A 20357-nucleotide genomic window follows, 5' to 3' on the forward strand; every position below is an offset into this window, starting at 1 on the left:
CAGAGGCTCTAAGTATACACATGCACACACACATATATATTTATAAATATAAAATAATGTTCTCTCAGATCACAAAATTAAAATCTTATAGTTTGTTTTGTACTAGATGAGTTGTTTATAATTCTCCTTTTAGGAATACCTTCTTTTGCATCATTGAGGCGCCTATAAATTACAGCCTTTTTTTTTTTTGTTAAATAGGTGTTTGATGAAGTTAAGCCCACATATTCTAGCTTCAAGAGCAACTTTGTGAAGAGGCTGTCAGTGGAGGGTCCCATTGCCAGTAGCCCAATTACCACTAGATGGCGGCAAAGCCAAACCAGGGATCTGGCAGCCTGCTCCTTTGGGGAAGAGCTTTCAACCACTTACCTCCCGGAAGATTCTGGATCCGTGCTCAAGATAACACCTGAGAAAGAGACTTTGATTCTAGGTGAGGTAATAGAAATTTCAGAGACTATTTAAAAAATGTTAATGAAATAGATATTCCTGAGAGACTCTGTCTTGTAGAACTATCTATTGCATTCATCAAGTGCTTTCCTTTTCTTCCTTTGAATAAGAAATTTTCAAGGTGGTGGGGGAGAAGAGTGGGAAATGAAACAAAACCAAAAGACAGTATGTAGTGTTTTAGATGATTTCTGAGATTTGTACTGGTATATGATTTCTTTTTTAAAGATTATAATTATGTATATAAGATTTTTCAGTGGTCCCTTGGACCCTCTGCAGAACAAGTGGTATGAATGGACATAAAAGAAACTTAGTTTTAGAGGGTGACAGGACAGGGTTTTCTGTACAGTTAAAAGTCTGGTAAAGGGCTTTCTCAATCTTGAGAAGAGAAACAGTATGAATAATAATGATACAAATAACATTGACTGTTATTACTTTAATTTAGAAAATAGCTCACTGACGTCATCTCAAATTATACTTACAGCATCTTTCTATAAAAGGGGGGGGGTAGGCAAAGTGATTTGTTCATGATCGTAGAGTAGATGTCAATGATTAGGGAAGTAAGCACCCGACAGTGATTTCCTGGCAGGAGGAGCTTAGCCTGGGCAAACCAGACACCTTTGCTCCATCATCTTAAACTAGGGAACTGTTTGTATCTATTCTTCAAATGTGCGAATATGTTCTTTCCGAGCAGAGACAAAGCATTTCTGCTGCGGCTGTGGTGGGAGTCAGGTCTTTATCTTGGCATTTCCTACAGAGGCCGCTGAGGCAGTGCTCACTTATGACCTTGGCATTCTGGATAAGGCCCTGTGCTGACCCTTTTTCTTTTCCCACCTCTGCCAGGATTTTGGAGAGATGAGGGGCTGTGGCTTCACTTTCTATTGTGAAAGACATAATGGATTGATCACCAACCTGAGTGATTATCTTTTTTGAAAAACAAATTAAAAGCTAAATGTCTTTCTTGCAGGATCCTACCAAGAACCACTCCAGACACCCATCAAAGGGACTTTCGAAACAAGTAACTCTTTCCATTTTTGCAAGGAAGCTCATGCTACGGACAGAGACTGGAATGAAACCGTTGCCTCAAAAGGCCGGGTAGGTAAAGGGAGAAAACTGACATCTCATATCCTGAGAAGCTCAGACAAATGGGTCCCAAATGTGAGGAAAGAACTGGCTCAGCTACTCTTACAAATCAGGAAGAAAATGATGGGTTCTTGACAGGAAAAATGAGTTATGGACATGAATAGCGGCACTTTGTTAAAAAGAAATTAATACCCAACAAATATACAAATATAGTTAGTATCAATCAAAAAAATGGAAATGAAACATAAAAAAGGTGAAGATTCAGATGACATGATACTATAAAGAAAACCCTAAAGACTCCATCAAAAGACTACCAGAACAAGATGGGATCAGGAGGGAGACAAACTTATGAAACAAACTGAGGGTTGCTGAGGGATGGGGGGTAGGGATAGGGTGGTTAGGGTATGTACACTGGGCAGGGGTGTATGTGCTATGGTGAATGCTATGAAATGTGTAAGCCCAATGATTCACAGACCTGTACCCCTGGGGCAAATAATACACTATATGTTCATTTAAACAAAAGAAGATTAAAAAAAGACTACAGAACTGATAAGAAATGAATTAAGTAAAGAAGCAGTATACAAAATAAGTATACAGGTATCTGTTGCATTATATATATGAGAAAGAGAAATTAAACAATCCCATTTATAGTTGTACCCCAAACAGTAAGATACCTAGGAATAAACTTAACCAAGGAGGTAAAAGGCCTGTACTTTGAAAAGTATAAAGCACTGATGAAAGAATTTAAACACAAACAAATAAAAAGATATTCCATGCTGATGGATTGAAAGAAAAAATCTTGTCAAATGTCTGTACTACCCAAAGCAATTTCCAGATTTAATGCAACCCCTATCAAAAGAGCAATAGCATTTTTCATAGAGCTAGAACAATCTTAAAATTTGTATGGAACTACAGAGGAGGCAAGAATATGCAATGGGAGAAAGAAAACTCTTTCAACAAAGGGTGTTGGGAAAACTGGACAGCTACATGCAGAAAAAGCAAACTGGACCACTTTTGAACACCATACACAGAAGAAGCACAAAATGGGTTAAAGACCCATTAAGTGTGATCTCTGAAACCATAAAATTCCTAGAAGAAAACATAGGCAGTAATCTCTTTGACATCAGCTGTAGAAACATTTTTTAAGATATAGTCCCTCCTCTGGCAAGGGAAACAAAAGCAAAATCAAATTACTGGGACTATACCAAAATAAAAACCTTCTGCACAGTGAAGAAAACCATCAAAAAATCCAAAGAAAATTCCAGAAAATTCACAGTGTTGAGCATTGTGTAATGTATAGAATTGCCAAATCATCCTATTGTACATCTGAAACTCTTATAAAACTGTATGTTAATTATACTTGAATTAAATATTTTTTCTAAAGATGTAAAGATTAAAAATATAATGAAATTATACATATTATGGTATGTACCCCCTCAGCCAAAAAATTTTTTATATAATCATTTCCAACTATTCAGTGACTTGATCTGCCCCAGACCCCTGGGTCTCTCAAGATAAGCTAAATTCTTTCTCTATAAGATGGTCCTTTTTTTTTTTTTTTCTTAAAGACTTATATTTATTTATTTTAGGGAGAGATAAAGTGCTAGTGGGATGAGGGGCAGAGGTAGAGGGAGAGCTAGAATCCCAAGCAGACTCCCCACCAAACGCAGAGACTGTGGAACTCGAGGCAGGACTCTAGGTGGGGATCCATCCCAGGACCCCAAGATCATGATCTGAACTGAAATCAAGAGTCAGACACTTAACCAACTGAGCCAGGGGTCCCTATAAGATGGTCTTTTAAAAATTTCCCTTAAGGTATTGTTATTGTTGTGTTTTTGTGTTTTATCCAAGTTAATTTAGTTCCTTTAAGTATCTTATTTACTATGGTTTTAAGATCTTAGAGGAGTCTGATCTAAATCTTTGATACATTAAATATCACTAGCATGTTTTCCCATTTATCAAACCCAGTGAAGACCTTCTGAAGGAATCACGGTTTCATTTAGAACTTTAAACTAGGAAAGTCATAAATTCTCATTTTGGGCAAAGTTACTCATTTAGTATGTGCTTCCGGTGTTTGGCATGTATATCTTGCTAGAGGAAAAATACTGTGAATAAGCCAATTGAAAACAAACATCTTAGGGCGGGTCCTTTGCCGAGTGCTTTCTTGTTGGTTAAGGGTTTGAAGGTGCAGATGGCCAGGAAGTTCTATATCATTGGCGCAGGTTGACCTTACGCCCAGGCCAGGTTATTAGCACCGCAGCTTTTCCACACTCTATGTCTTGCAGACTGCAGTTTTTACTGCTTTGCCCTCACAACTTCATTAGAGTCCCAGTGTCACTGAAGAAGTTGGGAAGGTGATAATGGAAACCATTTCAATACTTCATATCAAGCATTTGTTATCCTGACCAGTTAGAAGTGAGATGGCATCAGGAGTGGTGCAGATGCACCGTGAGGTCTCTCACAATGACAGGAAATGTGTGTCTTCCAGTGGTCCTCAGAGGTCACAGGGAGGGTATTTCTATGACAAGGGTCAGCGTAGCTCTGGAGATGCTCAAAGTTATTATATACAGTCAGCTCTATGCCAAGCTGTTCCTTAAAGTAATAAGTAGCTCTTACTGAGGGAAGAGCACACTAGGGTGCGTGGGACAGAAGTGCCCTGTGCTGGGCAGTGCCTCAGTCAACTTTGTGTGAGCTATGGGATTCTGAAGAGGGGACTCTATGAAGAGTTACACTGATTTTAGGAATGTTATTTTATATTAGCCGTTCTCAGTTGGGTATGAATTTGCTCCCCAAGGCTCCTCTGACAATGTCTGAAGATATTTTTATTCATCGCAACCTAGGGGAAGGCCTCTAGTAGACAGTCTGAGATGTTGCTAAATGTCCTATAATGCACAGAACAGCTCCCACAATAACTAATTATCTGCTGCCAAGTGCCAGTGGTGCTAAAAATGGGAAACCCTGCTTTATACTTGATTGTTCTAATTTGAATACTTAAAAATTCACTATTCACTGACTGGCAATGATGTAATATCTGGGAAGAAAACCAAAATCTCAAAACAATGCCAGTAAGAGAGACTTATGTAAAAATTATGGTGATCCAATGATTGTTTTACATGAAGAATCAGATAAATTATCATGAAGGAGAAAATAAGGAATTGTCTCTGCTTTAACTGTTCATTAAAATGTTTTCAGAAAATTCCAGTAAGTATGTTTCTTTAAACTTCCTACTAATTTTCTTTTCTTTTCTTTTTTTAAAAAAGATTTTATTTATTTATTTGACACAGAGAGACAGACAGAGAACACAAGCAGGTGTGGGGTGGGCGGCAGGAGAAGGAGAAGCAGGCTTCAGTGGAGCCGAGAGCCTGACGTGGGCCTCGATCCCAGGACTCTGGGATCATGACCTGAGCCGAAGGCAGGTGCTTAACAACTGAGCCACCCAGGCACCCACTACTAATTTTCTTATCTGTTTTTGATTGAAGTTGGGTGTAAGAATGTCAGAAATGCTTTTTATATACTGGCCCAAAGAGACAGCAATCAGATATTTTTATTCATGGAAACTGAGACAAGTTACTTAAGATCTCTGTGATTTGATGTTCTAATAGGAAAAGGTGTTAATGGAAAAGGACCTTTAAGATGATGAGTTCAATCCTGACATACTACAGATGAAGAAAATTAAGTCCCAGAGAAAATCTAAGTAACAGAGTGGAAGGAAGAACACCTCTAGGTTGAATGCTGAGAGGCCCCCTTGAAAGAAACCTTCCTTAAAAATTAGCCTTACTAATGTTTAATTTTGTTGTCTTGGGGAGGTCTTTCAATTTCACCCTGTACTAGAACTATCATAACATTTCAGTTCTTGCAGGCTTTGATGCTATCACTGGCCTTTAGCTGGTTTGTGGGCTAAAAGGAATTTTCCGTTAGAAGACTGAAAGAAGATTTTATTCTAGCTGAGGAATACTTGCGTGTGGAGTTGCCAGGGAGATTAGAAACGATACACGCGAATGCTCAGCACTGTGTTCACTACACAGTGGTTAGGTAGTAAATAACAGCCGTCGTAGCCTTGGGTGTGCTAATGTGGAAACCTCGAACTTCCTAGCAAATTATCAGTTTTAACACTCGATCATGCATAACATGTGAGATGTATATGCACATTTCTAGAGAAGTATTTCTTTGCTTGCTTTCAGAAATGCCTAAACCAGCTATTTTCGACCCAGAAGGTGGCTCGGTGGGTAAGTGGGCAAATGCAGCTCTGTGAACAATCCCAGTGTGCCTGGAAAGGTATGGGCCAAAGATTTTCTGTTTGTTCTTCTTACCTACCTCCTACCCTTCTCTCTCCCTGCCTCCATCATTGCTTCCTTACCTTAGAGTATTTTATTAGAATATGTTATATTTATTAGACTAATCAATATTATTATAAAATTTCAATAATTCTCCTAATTCTCTGCCTTGCCTGTCCCATCCCCAAGTCTCATTTCCTAGAGACAATGACCTTTAGCTCTTCCAGCTCTTCCCACTACTATTTACATCCATTTTCTTTTTAAAGATTTTATTTATTTATTTGAGAGAGAGAAAGAGAGAGAGCAAGCACGAGAGGGGGAGAGCCAGAGGGAGAAACAGACTTCCTGCTGAGCAGGGAGCTGGACGCGGGACTCGATTCCGGGACACAAGGATCATGACCTGAGCTGAAGGCAGTTGCTTGACCACCTGAGCCACCCAGGCGCCCTGCATCTATTTGCTAAGCAGTCTTTGTAAACTGCTCTTTCTTGATATTTTAGACTTTATCGTAACTTTCTAGCATAGTGGGTAAGAACTTGGCTGTCCTGTTTCATTCACCTCCTTCAGTCTACTTAGATCACATTTCCAAAAGGTAACCCCTCACATGGGTGAAAATCTGTATCTAACTTTGACTCCTCCAAAACTTAACTGCTCATAGCCTACTGTTGACTGGAGGTCTTAACAATAAGATAAACAGTCGATTAACATATATTTTGTATATCATATGTATTATATACTATATTCTTAAAACAAGCTAAACTAGAAAAAAATGTTATTAGGCAAATTACAAGGAAGAGAAGATACATTTACAGTGCTGTGGGGTATTTATTTAAAAAATCCACATGTGGGCGCCTGCGTGGCTCAGTGGGTTAAGCCTCTGCCTTCGGCTCAGGACATGATCCCAGGGTCCTGGGATCGAGTCCCGCATCGGGTTCTCCGCTAAGCAGGGAGCCTGCTTCCTCCTCTCTCTCTGCCTGCCTCTCTGCCTACTTGTGATCTCTGTCAAATAAATAAATAAAATCTTAAAAAAAAATCCGCATGTAAGTGAACCCATGTGGTTCAAACTCATGCTGTTCGAAGCCCATCAGCGTCAGCTTCAGGAGTAAAACAATGATCTGATATTTGTATATATTGCAAAATGATCACCACAGTAAGTCCACTTAACATTCATCACCATTCATTGTTACAGAATTTTTTTTCTTGTGATGAGAAGTTTTACGATCTACTCTTATTAATTTTCAAATATGCAATCCAGTATTACTAACTATAATTGCTATGTTTTACATTACATATCCATTACTTAGTTTGTAACTGGAAGTTTGTACTTATTTTTTTAAAAACCTTTATTGGAGGTGCTTGAGCGTTTCTAGTAAACTTTAAGTTTTGCACACAAATGCAGGTCTTTGCGGCTAACACCAAGGCAGTCATGATCTACTTCTTGGTATAGCGTTGTGAAGCTGTTAGGCCTTTTATCAGAAGGCATGTGGTTGTAAAGACCACAGATTACCTGGGTGGGCTCAGTGTTTATCAATTTGTGTCGCTCTCAGTTTGATCACAAGCCAAGTGGTGGGACAGATGAAACGATGGTGGCCTGTGGTTTAGACTTAGGTGGGTCTTTTGATGAGAACTAAAACTGAACCCAAGATAGGACCCTGACCTCAGATCATTATGTGTAAAAACTAGCCAGAAGTACCTGTGTGCTCTGGTTCAAAAACAGTGAGACAAAGAGTCAAAATAAATGAATCAATAGATATTTCCTGACAAAGACTCAGAGTAAGGCTTATGTCTCTCAGCTAATTGTTGATGTGCTAGACAAATGGATACGCAAAAATGACTGTGATTTTAAGATCTCAAGTGACGGAATAAATAAATATTCAGGATACTACAGTGTTTCTGTGTGCTTCCCACAAGTTATGTTACACTTAGGTCTGGCACTCATGTGTTTTTTATTAAAAATTGCCATGAATTATTTTTGAAATTTCTGTTTAAATTAATACTGAAGAATTTTTTTCCCTTCCCTTCTCCTGCAACTTGTAATTCAGTTTTATTATGATGACACTTTCTTTTTCACTTTGTTATGTCTTAATACCTGCATGGATACTATGCTTACGGGATCATAAAGATACATGGAACTGTTTGTTCTTTATAGGCTGCAGAGATGGAGTCAGAGATGAATCCTTCCATCTTAAAAGATTCAAGAATCTAGACTATTCCATACTCCAACCAGAAGTGAAGATTCATCTTACTGGTCTTCGAAATGACTATTGTAAGTTATTGTTTAGACCATGAATTGAAAAGTTGGAGTGACAAAATGTATCCTGTACTGTGGCATAAACTTGAAATTTGCTTCTGGAAGAATCCAGTGACCCTTGTGCCTCACGTCCCAAAGCTGTACTACCCAAATAGAGTTAATGTAATTTGGCTTTTCCTTGTGCAGATTTCATGTGTGGAATGGGTATTTTTGGTGTTAGTGGGATATGAGAAATATACTTTTTTTTTAACTATATTATAATGAACTGTGAGAATGGGAGCCTATTCTTAGACATATATTTTAAACATGGATAAATCTAATCAGTCAAACAACCACATTGGGTCTTCTTGTTATGTGCCTAATTTATAATCTAGTTGGGAGGACAGGACTTTTTTTTTTTTTTAATATTTTAATTATTTGAGAGAGAGAGTGAGTGAGAGAGACAACATGAGCAGGAGGAGGACCAGAGGGAGAGGGAGGAGAAGCAGACTCCCTTCAGGGCAGGAAACCTGGTGTGGGGCTGGATCCTGGGACCCTGAGATCATGACCCAAACTGAAGGCAGACACTCAACCAACTGAGCCACCCAGGTGCCCTGGGAAGACAGGACTAACTCAATGGAACTTCTACCAACATGTTAGTATAGAATAGAAGTAATGAATTGTGGAATAAAAGGAGCTATAATGATTATAAGTAGTTCAGTGATCTTTGCATCTTTGTCTGAAAAGACTTTGTGGAGATACTGAGCTTTGAGCTGGGTCTTGAAAAATGGGTAGGTTTTGGAGGGATGGGGGAGAGAAGATAGAGCATTTTTAGCAATGTTAACAATGTGAACAAGGGCAAGATGTTGGTAATTAATGATAATGGCAATGGAGAGAATACAGTGGGGGACTGGCAAATAGGTAGGTAGATGGAAATTTTGTAGTCATCCAGGTCCCCTTAACCCCCTTAACTTTTTTTAGGTTATGGCAGTTGTCATATATTTTACATCTACGTACATTGAAAACTCTACCATTGTTATAAATTTTACTCCAAGAAGCCATACATTTATGTATTTTAAATGAAAGAGGAAAAACTGTCTTCATATTTACCCAAATATATAGCAATTCCATGCTTCTCTTTCATTCCTGATGATCCAGATTTCCCTCTCATATAATTTTCTTCAGCCTGAAAGCTTCTGTTAGCATCTTTCAGATCAGGTCAGTTGGCAAAGACTTCTGGTACACTTTTTATATTCTGTTTTATGGTATTTTTGGTGCATGTAGAATTCTGGGTCGCTAGATTTTTTCTGTCAGCATTTTAAAGATATTATAAGGATTTCTGGCCTCCATAGTTTCTGGTGAGAGTTCTAAGGTAATTTGAAGACTTATTCTTTTGCTTCAAGACCTGAATCTAATTACACATATGAGATCTTTGGATATTATTCCAAAGGTCCCTGAAGTTTGCTCATTTCTTTTTCAATTTTTTTCTACATGTTCTTCAGATAAGATAATTTCTGTTGATTGATATTCAAATTCAGTGACTCCTCTGTCATTTCCATTCTGCAACCAAGTCCATCCAGAAGATTTTTCAGATATTGTAATTTTCAGTTTCAAAATTTCCACTTTACTGGTTTTTTTTTTTTTAAGATTTTATTTATTTATTTAACAGACAGAGATCACAAGTAGGTAGAGAGGCAGGCAGGGAGAGAGGGGGAAGCAAGCAGGCTCCCTGCCCAGCAGAGAGCCCGATGTGGGGCTCAATCCCAGGATCCTGTGATCATGACCCGAGCCGAAGGCAGAGGCTTAACCCACTGAGCCACTCAGGTGCCCCTCCACTTTACTGTTTATATGGTTTCTTCTTCTTCTTCTTCCTTTTTTTTTTTTTTTTAAGATTATTTATTTATTTATTTGACAGACAGAGATCATTAGTAGGCAGAGAGGCAGGCAGGGGCGGGGGCGGGGAAGAAGGCCCAATGCAGGGCCCAATCCCAGGACTCTGGGATCATGACCCGAGCTGAAGTCAGAGGCCCTAACCCACTGAGCCAACCAGGCACCCTGTATGGCTTCTATTTCAGTTTTATTTTTATAGTTTCTATTATCTTTGTATATAGAACAGTTTCTATTTTTTTATTCCTCTGCTGGTATTTTCTCTTTTCATTGAGGTATGTTTTTTCTTTACCTCATGAAGAGTATTCTTTTCTATTCTGTGTGCATATTCTATTAGAACTGCTTTAGCACCTTTGTCTGATAATTCCTATACTTAATTCATCTTAGGGTTTTCATCTATTAATTATGTTTTCCTTGTGTCCAGTAATCTTGAATCGTGTCCTAAACATTGTGGATTTTATGTGATATTAACTCAGGCTCCTGCAGAGAATGTTGCCATTTTTGTCTTACTTTTAATTTAAATTTATTTTTTATTTAAAAAAAAAGATTTTATTTATTTATTTGACAGAGAGAGGGAGAGAGAGTGTGCTTACAAGCAGGGGGAGGGACAGAGGAAGAGGGAGAAGCAGGCTCCCCACTGAGCAGGGAGCCTGATGTGGGGCTAGATCCCAGGGCCCTGAGATCATGACCTGAGCTGAAGACAGATATTTTATCAACTGAACCACCCAGATACCCCTGTCTTAGTTACATTATACCTTAAGTTTTGTCTTGCCTTTTGTGGGTGGTGTTTTGAGTCTCAGATCAGTTTCTTCTGCCTTTACTATGCTGGTTTGGGTCTTTCCCTCATATGTAGGGAGTCTAGGCTGAGTCCTAAATAGATGCTTCACTCAGTTCGGTTCTCAAAGCCTTTGCTAAGCTGATCTGAGTTTTCCCTAAAAAACATGATTTCAGGGTTCTGCTGAGATGTGCATGGGTTCCTACATTCACAACTAGAGTTGTGTGGCTCTCTTTCTGTGGCTCTCTCCCCTCCAGGACTTTCTCCACACATTTTGGCCACCTCAGGCTCCTTTTCTTGGCCCTCTCACCAGAAAGATGGTGAGCTTTCTACCAGAGCTTTAGTTGTTGGTGCTGTTCTGTGACTGGGGCCCACCCTCTGGCAAAACCATGTGAGAAAAAAAGTGAGAAACTCACCCCTGGGCAGGTTGCTTCTTCTGGTTTTGACTCCCTTACTTAGTTAAATGCATTTGCTAATTTTCCAGTTCTGAGGGAGGTTTTTTTTTTTTCTTTTTTTTTAATATTTTGTTCAGAGTTTATAGTTGTCATCAGTGGGAGAGGTGAGTCATGGGTGGCTTAGGCCACTGTAGTGGAGCTGCTGTGCCTCATAGTTTTGTATTGATATGTATCAATGAGGAGAAGAATTTTTGTCTTATAAGAAATAAGAAAGGGTTATATGTCAACTATATCTCAATTCAAAAAAGAAACAAGATAGGATACATTTTAATATGTGGTCTTACAAATATGGTTTTTTTTGGCAAAGAGTTCTAATAGTAGAAACTGGAGAGTACAGCTAGGAGTTTCCAGGTATCACTTATAAGCTAGTGATCACTTCTAGATAGACTGTAGTTGGGTGGTATTTTTGGTTTGAAATGATGGTGGCATCTTTCATATGGATACTGTACCTTCAAGGATGTCTCTGTAAGGGTTAGGTGTTTTCCCCCTATGTTTATTGCAGTATTATTTACAATAACCAAATTATGGAAGCAGCCCAAGTGTCCATTGATAGTTGAATGGATAAAGAAGGTGTGGTATGGGGGTGCCTGGGAGGCTCTGTCATTAAATGTCTGACTTTAGCTCAGGTCATGATCTAGGGGTCCTGGGATTGAGCCCCACCTCAGGCTCCACACTCAGTGGGGAGTCTGCTTGTCCCTATCCCTCGGCCCTTCCCCACGCCTGTGTTCTCTTTCTCAAATAAAAAAATAAAATCTTAAAAAAAGACGTGTTATGTTTTATATACATATGTTTGAATTTTATTCATCCATAAAAAACCCCAAATCTCTCCATTTACAACAACATGTATGGATCTAAGTGAAATACATCAGTCAGAGAAAGACAAACCACCATAGGATGAAGAGACAAACCAAAAAGCAGACTCTTAACAATGGAGAACAAACTGATCCTTGCCTGAGGGGAGATGAGTGGATAGGATGGGTGAAACTGGTGAAGGGGGATTAAGAGTATACTTATCATTAATAGCACCGAGTGATGTGTAAAATTGTTGAATCACTATTTTGTATATCTGAAACTAATATAACACTGCATATTAAGTATACTGGAATTAAAATTTTTTAAAAAGGCCAGATAATTTCAATTAAAAAATGTGTTTTTAATTTTTAGTGATCTGTTAGATAAAATCCATGTGTACTAATAATGGTAGATGAAACTTCCAAGTTCTCAAAATGACTCTAAATAAATACATTTGAGTATGAACAGTAAGATTATTATTCATTAGACTGTGACTCTTGATACAGAATTCTAGTTTTTATTTTTGAACTTCTAATGATCTGTTTACCTATGTGATTCTATTTCCCAGTTGATCATGGGAAAGGTATTAATTTTATTTATCTATCTGTAAAAAAAGTTGGTTAGTTGAAAATATTTTTTATTTGGCTAAAATTATTACTCTAATATGAAATGCTTTTCTTATAGATCTGAATACTCTAGATTGGAATTTTCAAAATCTAGTTGCTATAGCTCTTGGATCCTCTGTATTCATCTGGAAGGGGGAAAACTACAATGTGACTGAAAATATAGATCTACCTATCAATTGTAACTATGTATCTTCTGTGTCCTGGATAAAAGATGGAACCTGCCTGGCAGTTGGCACCAGCGAGGGAGAAGTACAGGTAATGGGCAGGTTTTTTTTTCCCCCTCAGAATGTGCTCTGTGTAATTGCTAGATAACTAAAGCTGGCCTTTAATAACAAATTAATATACAATAGAGACTCTATATTAGTTGTGGTGCTTGAAGCTATGGGGAGTGAGAAGATATGGGATTCTGGCTCTTTTCTGATTGACATTTTATAAGGACTTAAGGATACTCAACCTAGCTTTTGTTTCTTTTTTTCTTCACACAATCTCCTTCTGCTGTATTTACCTTTTTTTCTTCAAGATTTTTATTTATTTATTTGACACAGAGATCACAAGTAGGCAGAGAGGCAGACAGAGACAGAGAGGGGGAAGCAGGCTCCCCACTGAGCAGAGAGCCCGATGCGGGGTTTGATTCCAGGACCTTGAGATCATAACCAGAGCTGAAGGGAGAGGCTTTAACCCACTGAGCCACCCAGGTGCCCCTATATTTACCTTTTTAAAAGTCTTTTTTCCCCCAAATATTTTATTTTTTTTTAAGTAATCTCTACACCCAACGTGGGGCTTGAACTCACAACTCTGAGATCAAGAGTGGCATGCTCCTCTGATCGAACCAGCCAGGTGCACCTAAAAGTCTTTTCTCTTGTATTAAAGTTGGGTTTGTAGAATCCCCAGGGTTAGGACTTCAGAGAGAGGAAGATAACCTTCAGCTCTCCTTTTTCACCTCAAGCTATGATCAGGAGTAGAGTTACTTAAAATGAATATATTTTTTTTTCTGATAGGCTCTCTGAAATGGAAATTTACCCAGTTTCCATCAATCTATTTAGCTTCTCATGTATTATTATTACTAATAATACTGTAAACAATATTGCTCATGTGTTCAGTGTGACTTTGGAGGGTCACAGATGGTTCTCACTGCTTTCTCATTTCTACAGTGATACTGGATGCTATGAAGGTTATATCACGGTTTCTTCTCACACCAAAGTTCTCATTTCTCATATCAGTCAGAGTATCGTATATAGAGGGCAGGAAAGGAATCTCTTAGCCTGTCAGTGGATTTCCAGATATGAAACTAGAAATGTGAGAGCTATTCTCAAGCTGTGGCTGCCCATTGAATTCACCTGGGGAGCTTTAAAGCAAATGTCATAAAATAAACGCCGTATCCACAGATTCTACCTCCGTTATTAAATCAGAATGGCTAGCATGAATGGCGAGCCCCATCGGTGATGTCATATACAGACAGCGTTGAGAAATGCTGCCCAGGGTTAAAGGAGCTGAGCTTTCCCTTAGTACAAGGGCTGGCGGTAGCAACATTAATTGCTATCAGGCCTTTAAGAAGACAGTGGACTGTGACAAAGACAAAGCTATGTAACTGTTTATTCATTTTTTGTTTTCAGTTATGGGATGTGGTAACTAAAAAGCGGTTGAGAAATATGCTTGGTCATTTGTCGGTGATTGGGGCTCTGAGCTGGAATGACTGTATTCTCAGCAGGTAAGAAGCATCTTAATGGAATGAATTATATTTGTCTCCCCAAGTGATTATGGGGGCTGAGTGAACAGAACTATAATATTTAAAACCAGAAGCAAAAGCAAAACCAACCACAGCCAAACAGGATATTAGTTAGGCAGTTATGATCCTACCTTCTTGAATATCCTGCTCCTCTGGTGATGTAAGTGGTCCGTTGGCCCCAGGCACCATGCTGGCTATGTGCCTGCACCATGTGCTGGTACTGGAAAGTGAGGTTCAGGATCCACTAAATTGTTCAGACAAAAGGTAAAACTCTGTTTAAGCAAAAAGTTTCTCTGCACCAAGTAATATCTACCAGGAGGATACTTTTGTTAAAAACAAGTATTTAATGCTGTCAGGATCAATAATTTGGAATATGGAAGCTTTCTGGGGCACATTTCCCATTCATAGATCCACAGATGTTAGAGCTTGAAGGAACCTCATAGATCAGCCGGTTCCACAGTTCTCACACTTGAGCACCCATCAGCAATCCCTGAAGGGCTCTTTACAACACAGATTGCTGGTCCGTCTCCAGGAACTTCTGATTCAGTAGGTCTGGAGGGGCTCTGATAATTTGCATTTCTAATTTCTGAAGTGATGCTCATGCTTCATCACTTTTGAGAACTACTGATTTAGTCTAACTAACCAGAAAGTTTAAGTGACTTGTTCGTATGATCTTACAGATTTACTTTTAACAATTGCTATTCACTTTTTAAAAAGATTTTACTTTTTATTTGAGAGAAAGAGCGCACAAGCAGGGGGAGCAGCAGAGGGAGAGGGAAAAGCGGACTCCCCATTGAGCCGGGAGCCCCATGCCGGACTGGATCCCAAGACCCTGACATCATGACCTGAGCCAAAGGCAGAGGCTTAACCAACTGAGCCAACCAGGTGCCCCACCACTGCCATTCATTTTTATACTGTAGTTCTTAAGGTAGGTTTAAATTAAATAAATTCCAAGGTCTTTTACAATTTCTTTAGGTACCTGAGATATAAACTTAATATTTCAGTACCTTGTGATTATAGGTAAAACTTAAAGCTCCTTAAACAAAATACCACATAAAGGGCTAATTATTTACTGTGCGAAGTTGTTATAGTGAGGTCAGTTCTCTATTTAAATTCCTTTTACAGTCTGTGCTGTTTAAATTTGGTTTTATTATCCATGAACAGATCCTTTCTTATAATAGCAGTTAATATTTTTGGAGTAATGTGCGCCAGGCTTGCTATACTCTTTGTGTGGATAATTGTGTTTTAATCCCTGCAGTAACTTTGTGTCAAGTTGTTTCTAATCTCCAACCAACCTGTTGCTAATGAACCAACTGAGACACTAGCCTGAGGTCACATGGTTAGTAAAAGGGGCAGAGTCGGGCTTTGAACCCAGGTGGTCTGGCCACAGAGCCCATATTGTTCATCAGAAGGCTGTTCAGTGTGGTGCCTGATCATTTTTAAAAAGACAACTCTGGGGGTGTCTGGGTGGCTCAGTGGGTTAAGTCTCTGCCTTCGGCTCATGTCATGGTCTCGGGGTCCTGGAATCGAGCCCCTCATTGGGCTCTCTGCTCAGCAGGGAGCCTGCTTCCCTCTCTCTCCCTCTGCCTGCCTCGCTGCCTACTTGTGCTCTCTTGTCAAATAAATAAAACTCTTTAAAATAAATAAATAAATAAATAAATAAAAAGACGACACTGGATTTTGAGAAATTTCAGAAATAATTGTAGGTAGTTTTTTACTTATTCCTTGGAGAAAATTAAATTAGTCTGGGAGGAGTTCATTATCTTTGATAAAGTGATATGATCTTTATCATTCTTTGGATCCAAATCGCTACCAGTAGACATTATCTCCTGATTCCGAATCACATTGCAGTTTGCTGTGACATTCAGAGAGTTTTATACTCTTTTTCGACATGAGTGGCATTAACAAAATTAATAGTGACTTGTAGCTTAACAGAAAAAGGAAATAATACATTTCTATCTCTGACATTTCACTATAAATATATATTGCATTGAGCTAATATATTCTGAATTCCAGAAACATATTTCGTATGTTCAGTACGTAAAGAACCCCCTGGGGAAATATGGAAATCTTCAAAATTTATCATTTCCATAGCTGCCTGCATCATATTGAAGTCATTAGAAATATCTGTCAAAATGGGGTGCCTGGGTGACTCAGTCGGTGCCTGGGTGACCTGCCTCTGGCTCAGGTCATGATCCAGGAACCCTAGGATTGAGCCCCATATCAGGATCCCAGCTCAGTGGGGAGCCTGCTTCTCCCTCTCCCTTGGCCCCTGCCAACCCCGTTCTCTTACTTGCTTGAGTTCTCATTTCCTCTCAAACAAACAAACAAACAAACAAATAAAATCTTAAAAAAAAAGAAGTATCTCTCAAAGGACAGCATCTCATTATCCACATTTGAAACTTTGCCACAGAAATTTTTTTCGCTTGTGCGAATAGTCACCCAGGCAGAATACTCTATCCTTATTAACCCAACGAATGTTCAAAAACTGGGTCTCGAATCTGTCTTGTGGGGTCTTTTGGTGGTTTGAACTATGCTTTCCTTCATGTTTTCAAATGCTTATTAGCAATAGGCCTTGAGTTTTCTGTCAGGAACCTGCCCCTTTACCTCTGTGCAGCGGGTCGAGGCTGGGCCGTGTTTATCATCACGACGTTCGGGTCACGCAGCATCACGTTGGAACACTTCACCACAAGCAAGCTGTCTGTGCTCTCAAGTGGTCCCCTGATGGCAGGCTGCTTTCCAGTGGCTGTAGTGATGGACTGCTGACGATATGGCCCCATGACCCCGGTGCAAAAGCCCAGGTTCAACCCCTGAAAGTCATAGCCCAACCTACAGCAGTCAAGGTAAGACATCCAATAGCTTTCCAGGCTGCTGTCCACTCAGAGATCACTGAGCATCCTTCACACCTGAGAACAAAGCCATTAAGCTAATGCTCTGAGATTTTTCTTCCCCTGGAATTTGTTTTGGAAAGACAAAACAAATTCTCTTGAAAGACAACCCTATTTATACCCCCCATATGTCTGATTTGTGGTTGTAAGTAACTGAAACCAGAGGTAACCGAGAGCTTCTGCAAACAAATGTAAATATATTTTTTCTTTCAACCAAGGAGTCCTGGGTACATATAGCTGCTTTCAATACCGTCCAGACCTAAGGCCTTAAATTATGTCATTAAAACTCTTTCTCTTTGGCTCTTGGCTCTGCCTGTCTCTGCTGAGTTTCATTCTTCATTCAGACATTTTGTGGGCAAGATGGCTCTTAGCAGCTTCAAATTCAGATCCTCCCAGATGGAACTGATTAAGAAACTATGGTTCCTTGTTACTCTGATAGAAAAGTCCCAGAACTCTGGTATGACTTTGGGCACATTCTCATCTCTCAGCAGTAACTGTGGTCAGACAGATGGGTACACTGGCTGTCCAGACCTACCTGAACTCACACCTCGAAAGGAAACCCACTGTGAAAAGGAGGAGGAGAAAGGGTGCTTCAGAGTTAAACCAATATTCCATCAAGCTCTGCATAATATTTTTTTTATTTCTCTGTATTTTAAATTCTTATTTCTAGTAAAAAAAAAAAACAACAAACCAACCTGTACTTTCATTCCTTTGGCATCACAGATATATGTCTTGACCTCGACATTGTCGCAGAATATTTATCACTCACAGAACGAAGAAATGGTTCTACTTTATTACCTATGAACAAATTTGTTAGAATGAGAACTTACCAAGTTAACAGAGTTTCCTGATACAGGGTGTAATACTTCCTACCAGCTGCTAATGCATGGTAGTGGCTCAGTACTCTGGCTTATAGTTTTAATATCCACAGGACATTAAGAATGATTTAAGGTCCAAATTCCCATCTTTAATGATTTGAGAGAAATCTAGGGAAAATGTATGTAAAATACTCTGCGAACAAAATACGAAAACCAAATAAAGCAAACCAAAAAAAAAATAAATAATAATAATAACAAACACCCAAAAAACCAAAAACCCAACATGTGAAAAACCCAAGACAAGCAAAACAAGTTACTTTCTTATGTGCCTTGTCAGAAATACAGCAAATTGAACCAAGGGCCTCTGAAGTCTGAGCGAGCCAAGCCTTGGGCAACTAATGGCAGGATGGCCGTGCAGATAAGGATACGTGGATAAATACAATGGAAATATTTATTAGACTGTCCTTTAAAATTAGTGCTATTCATCATTTCAATTGTCAGCATAAATATGCAATACTGAGCCTTATTTTTCAGGATTACCTGTAGTCATTTATAAGGAAGTAAATCAACAACAATTTTCCTTTCTGAAATGTTATTAGGAACTGAAATGCATGAGAGTTTTGGGGGTGCAAGCAATCATGTGTGGCTCCATTTTGTCCTTTCTTCTCTGACCTAGAACCTAAAGACACAGGTAGACAAATGAGAGAAAAATTCATTTCGTCATCAGATTCCAGGGGGTACATGTCACCTATTCCAACAGCAGATTCTTACCCCATAGGACACATTGAGTGTAGTTTTTAAAATATATTATTGAGTGATTTTTCTTTGTTTAAAATATTGGCAAATTGTTCTCAAAATTTGAGGAAGGCACCTAATAGGTGATTTCCAGTCCCTTAGAAGTAATCTCTAGAGAGTGCCTTTGCTCCTGCCTTTAGATCAGAGCTCCAGGAGAGCCGTGGTATATGGTGTGAAGTGTGTCACCTTCACAAGTTCACTTCCTCCAAGCCTGAGCTGCCTGTGTGATTATTTGAACTTTCAAGGCCATGGATTGGTGTCCCTGGCAGTCTGCAGTCCTTGCTGTTGGAGGCGGCATGGAAGATGGACACTTACGTGTCTTGGACATAAATACTGGGCAAAGCATCCAGACCCCAAGCACAGACTCACAGGTAAATATCTCTGCTGGGGTCTGCCTTCTCTTTGATCTTCTAGAACCTTGTGAAAATGATTGCTGTTAGAGCATAGGACCCAAACACATCTCTCTGTACTTGTGAGTCTATAAAGACTTCAGTTCTTGGCAGTTTGTTTTTGTAGAACCTTTCTCTATGGGTTGATTTGTGTATCTTTTCCTTCCCCCTCTATTTCCCACGCTTTCCTTCTTTCTCAGCACTGCTTTGACTGTGCTCAAATTTGTAGGTTCATTGCACCCAAACCTATTTGTATGCTTAGTCTTCTGTTGGCTTGGGATCAACTTTCCTAAAACTAAAATATTTCCTCTCACACCTTAACCCCAGCTGTGGACTAGAGGAGGGATGTGGACAGAACATATCACCTGGTATCCATTTGAAATATATTCATAATGCATCAGACATTGCCATAACTCTGTATTTTTTTTTGGCCATTATTACAGATTTGTTCCCTAATCTGGCTACCTAAGACAAGGGAGATTGCAAGTGGCCAAGGTAGTCCCAAGAATGATGTGACTGTGTGGGCCTGTCCTGGTTTGACCAGGTCACGTGGATTTTTGGGTAAGCACACAGATGACTAAAATGCATGTTCCCATTGCTAACTGAGCTGTCACTGGCAGGAAAAGCCCTGAGTGAAAGATCTCCTCTGGCTTTTTAAAGTATTTATTTTATCAGGAAAAAAGACCTACATCCACCCCTCCTCAGGGTGTCCATAGATGAGTATTTTTGAATTTGACTCAGACTGTTCATTGCTTACAATGGTCCTGTCTTCTCCTTCTTGCATACATGCATGGATGAAGAGTGATGGTCAGGGAGAGTTTCCAAATGCTTTTTGAACTCTGGAGTTAGCATCATAACTCATCTTTCCTTATTTTGCAGAAAAACCAGGAGTGCTACAACGTGTGGGTTTATTCAATATACATCTACCATGTGTGAGGCACTTTTGGGGGTCGGGGGGACATACATGTAAACAAGACAGACATCATCTTTGCCCTCAGGGAGCCCATACTTTAGTGGGAAGAAACAGACTGAAAACACCAAATGTATACAGAGTTCCATAGTGATAATACTGTGACTCTCTTTGTAGATTGTGAGAATGTTATTTGGCAACAACAAAACACCCTTAACAGAAAGACTTCCTGCTTCTGCTGGTCTATCTGACCTCAGAACAACTTTGATA

At 39.3% G+C, this 20357-nt stretch overlaps 1 protein-coding gene across 3 annotated transcripts in view; it reads left to right on the forward strand.

The window, feature by feature from the left end:
* Window positions 1–20357, forward strand: part of CDC20B (cell division cycle 20B) — a 45253-nt gene that overhangs the window by 19672 nt on the left and 5224 nt on the right. Inside the window, exons 3-11 of one of the 3 annotated variants that reach the window (XM_044224766.1) lie at window positions 199–427; window positions 1409–1536; window positions 5706–5799; window positions 7946–8062; window positions 12620–12816; window positions 14175–14269; window positions 16905–17130; window positions 19034–19159; window positions 19621–19738. In XM_044224766.1, coding sequence (XP_044080701.1) covers window positions 199–427; window positions 1409–1536; window positions 5706–5799; window positions 7946–8062; window positions 12620–12816; window positions 14175–14269; window positions 16905–17130; window positions 19034–19159; window positions 19621–19738 — 1330 coding nt within the window. The remainder of the gene's footprint in view (window positions 1–198; window positions 428–1408; window positions 1537–5705; window positions 5800–7945; window positions 8063–12619; window positions 12817–14174; window positions 14270–16904; window positions 17131–19033; window positions 19160–19620; window positions 19739–20357) is intronic. The other 2 variants (XM_044224775.1, XM_044224781.1) reach the window with 2 other exon arrangements.

The sequence above is a fragment of the Neovison vison genome, chromosome 1, assembly GCF_020171115.1.
Source record: "Neovison vison isolate M4711 chromosome 1, ASM_NN_V1, whole genome shotgun sequence".
Classification (NCBI taxonomy): Eukaryota; Metazoa; Chordata; class Mammalia; order Carnivora; family Mustelidae; genus Neogale; species Neogale vison.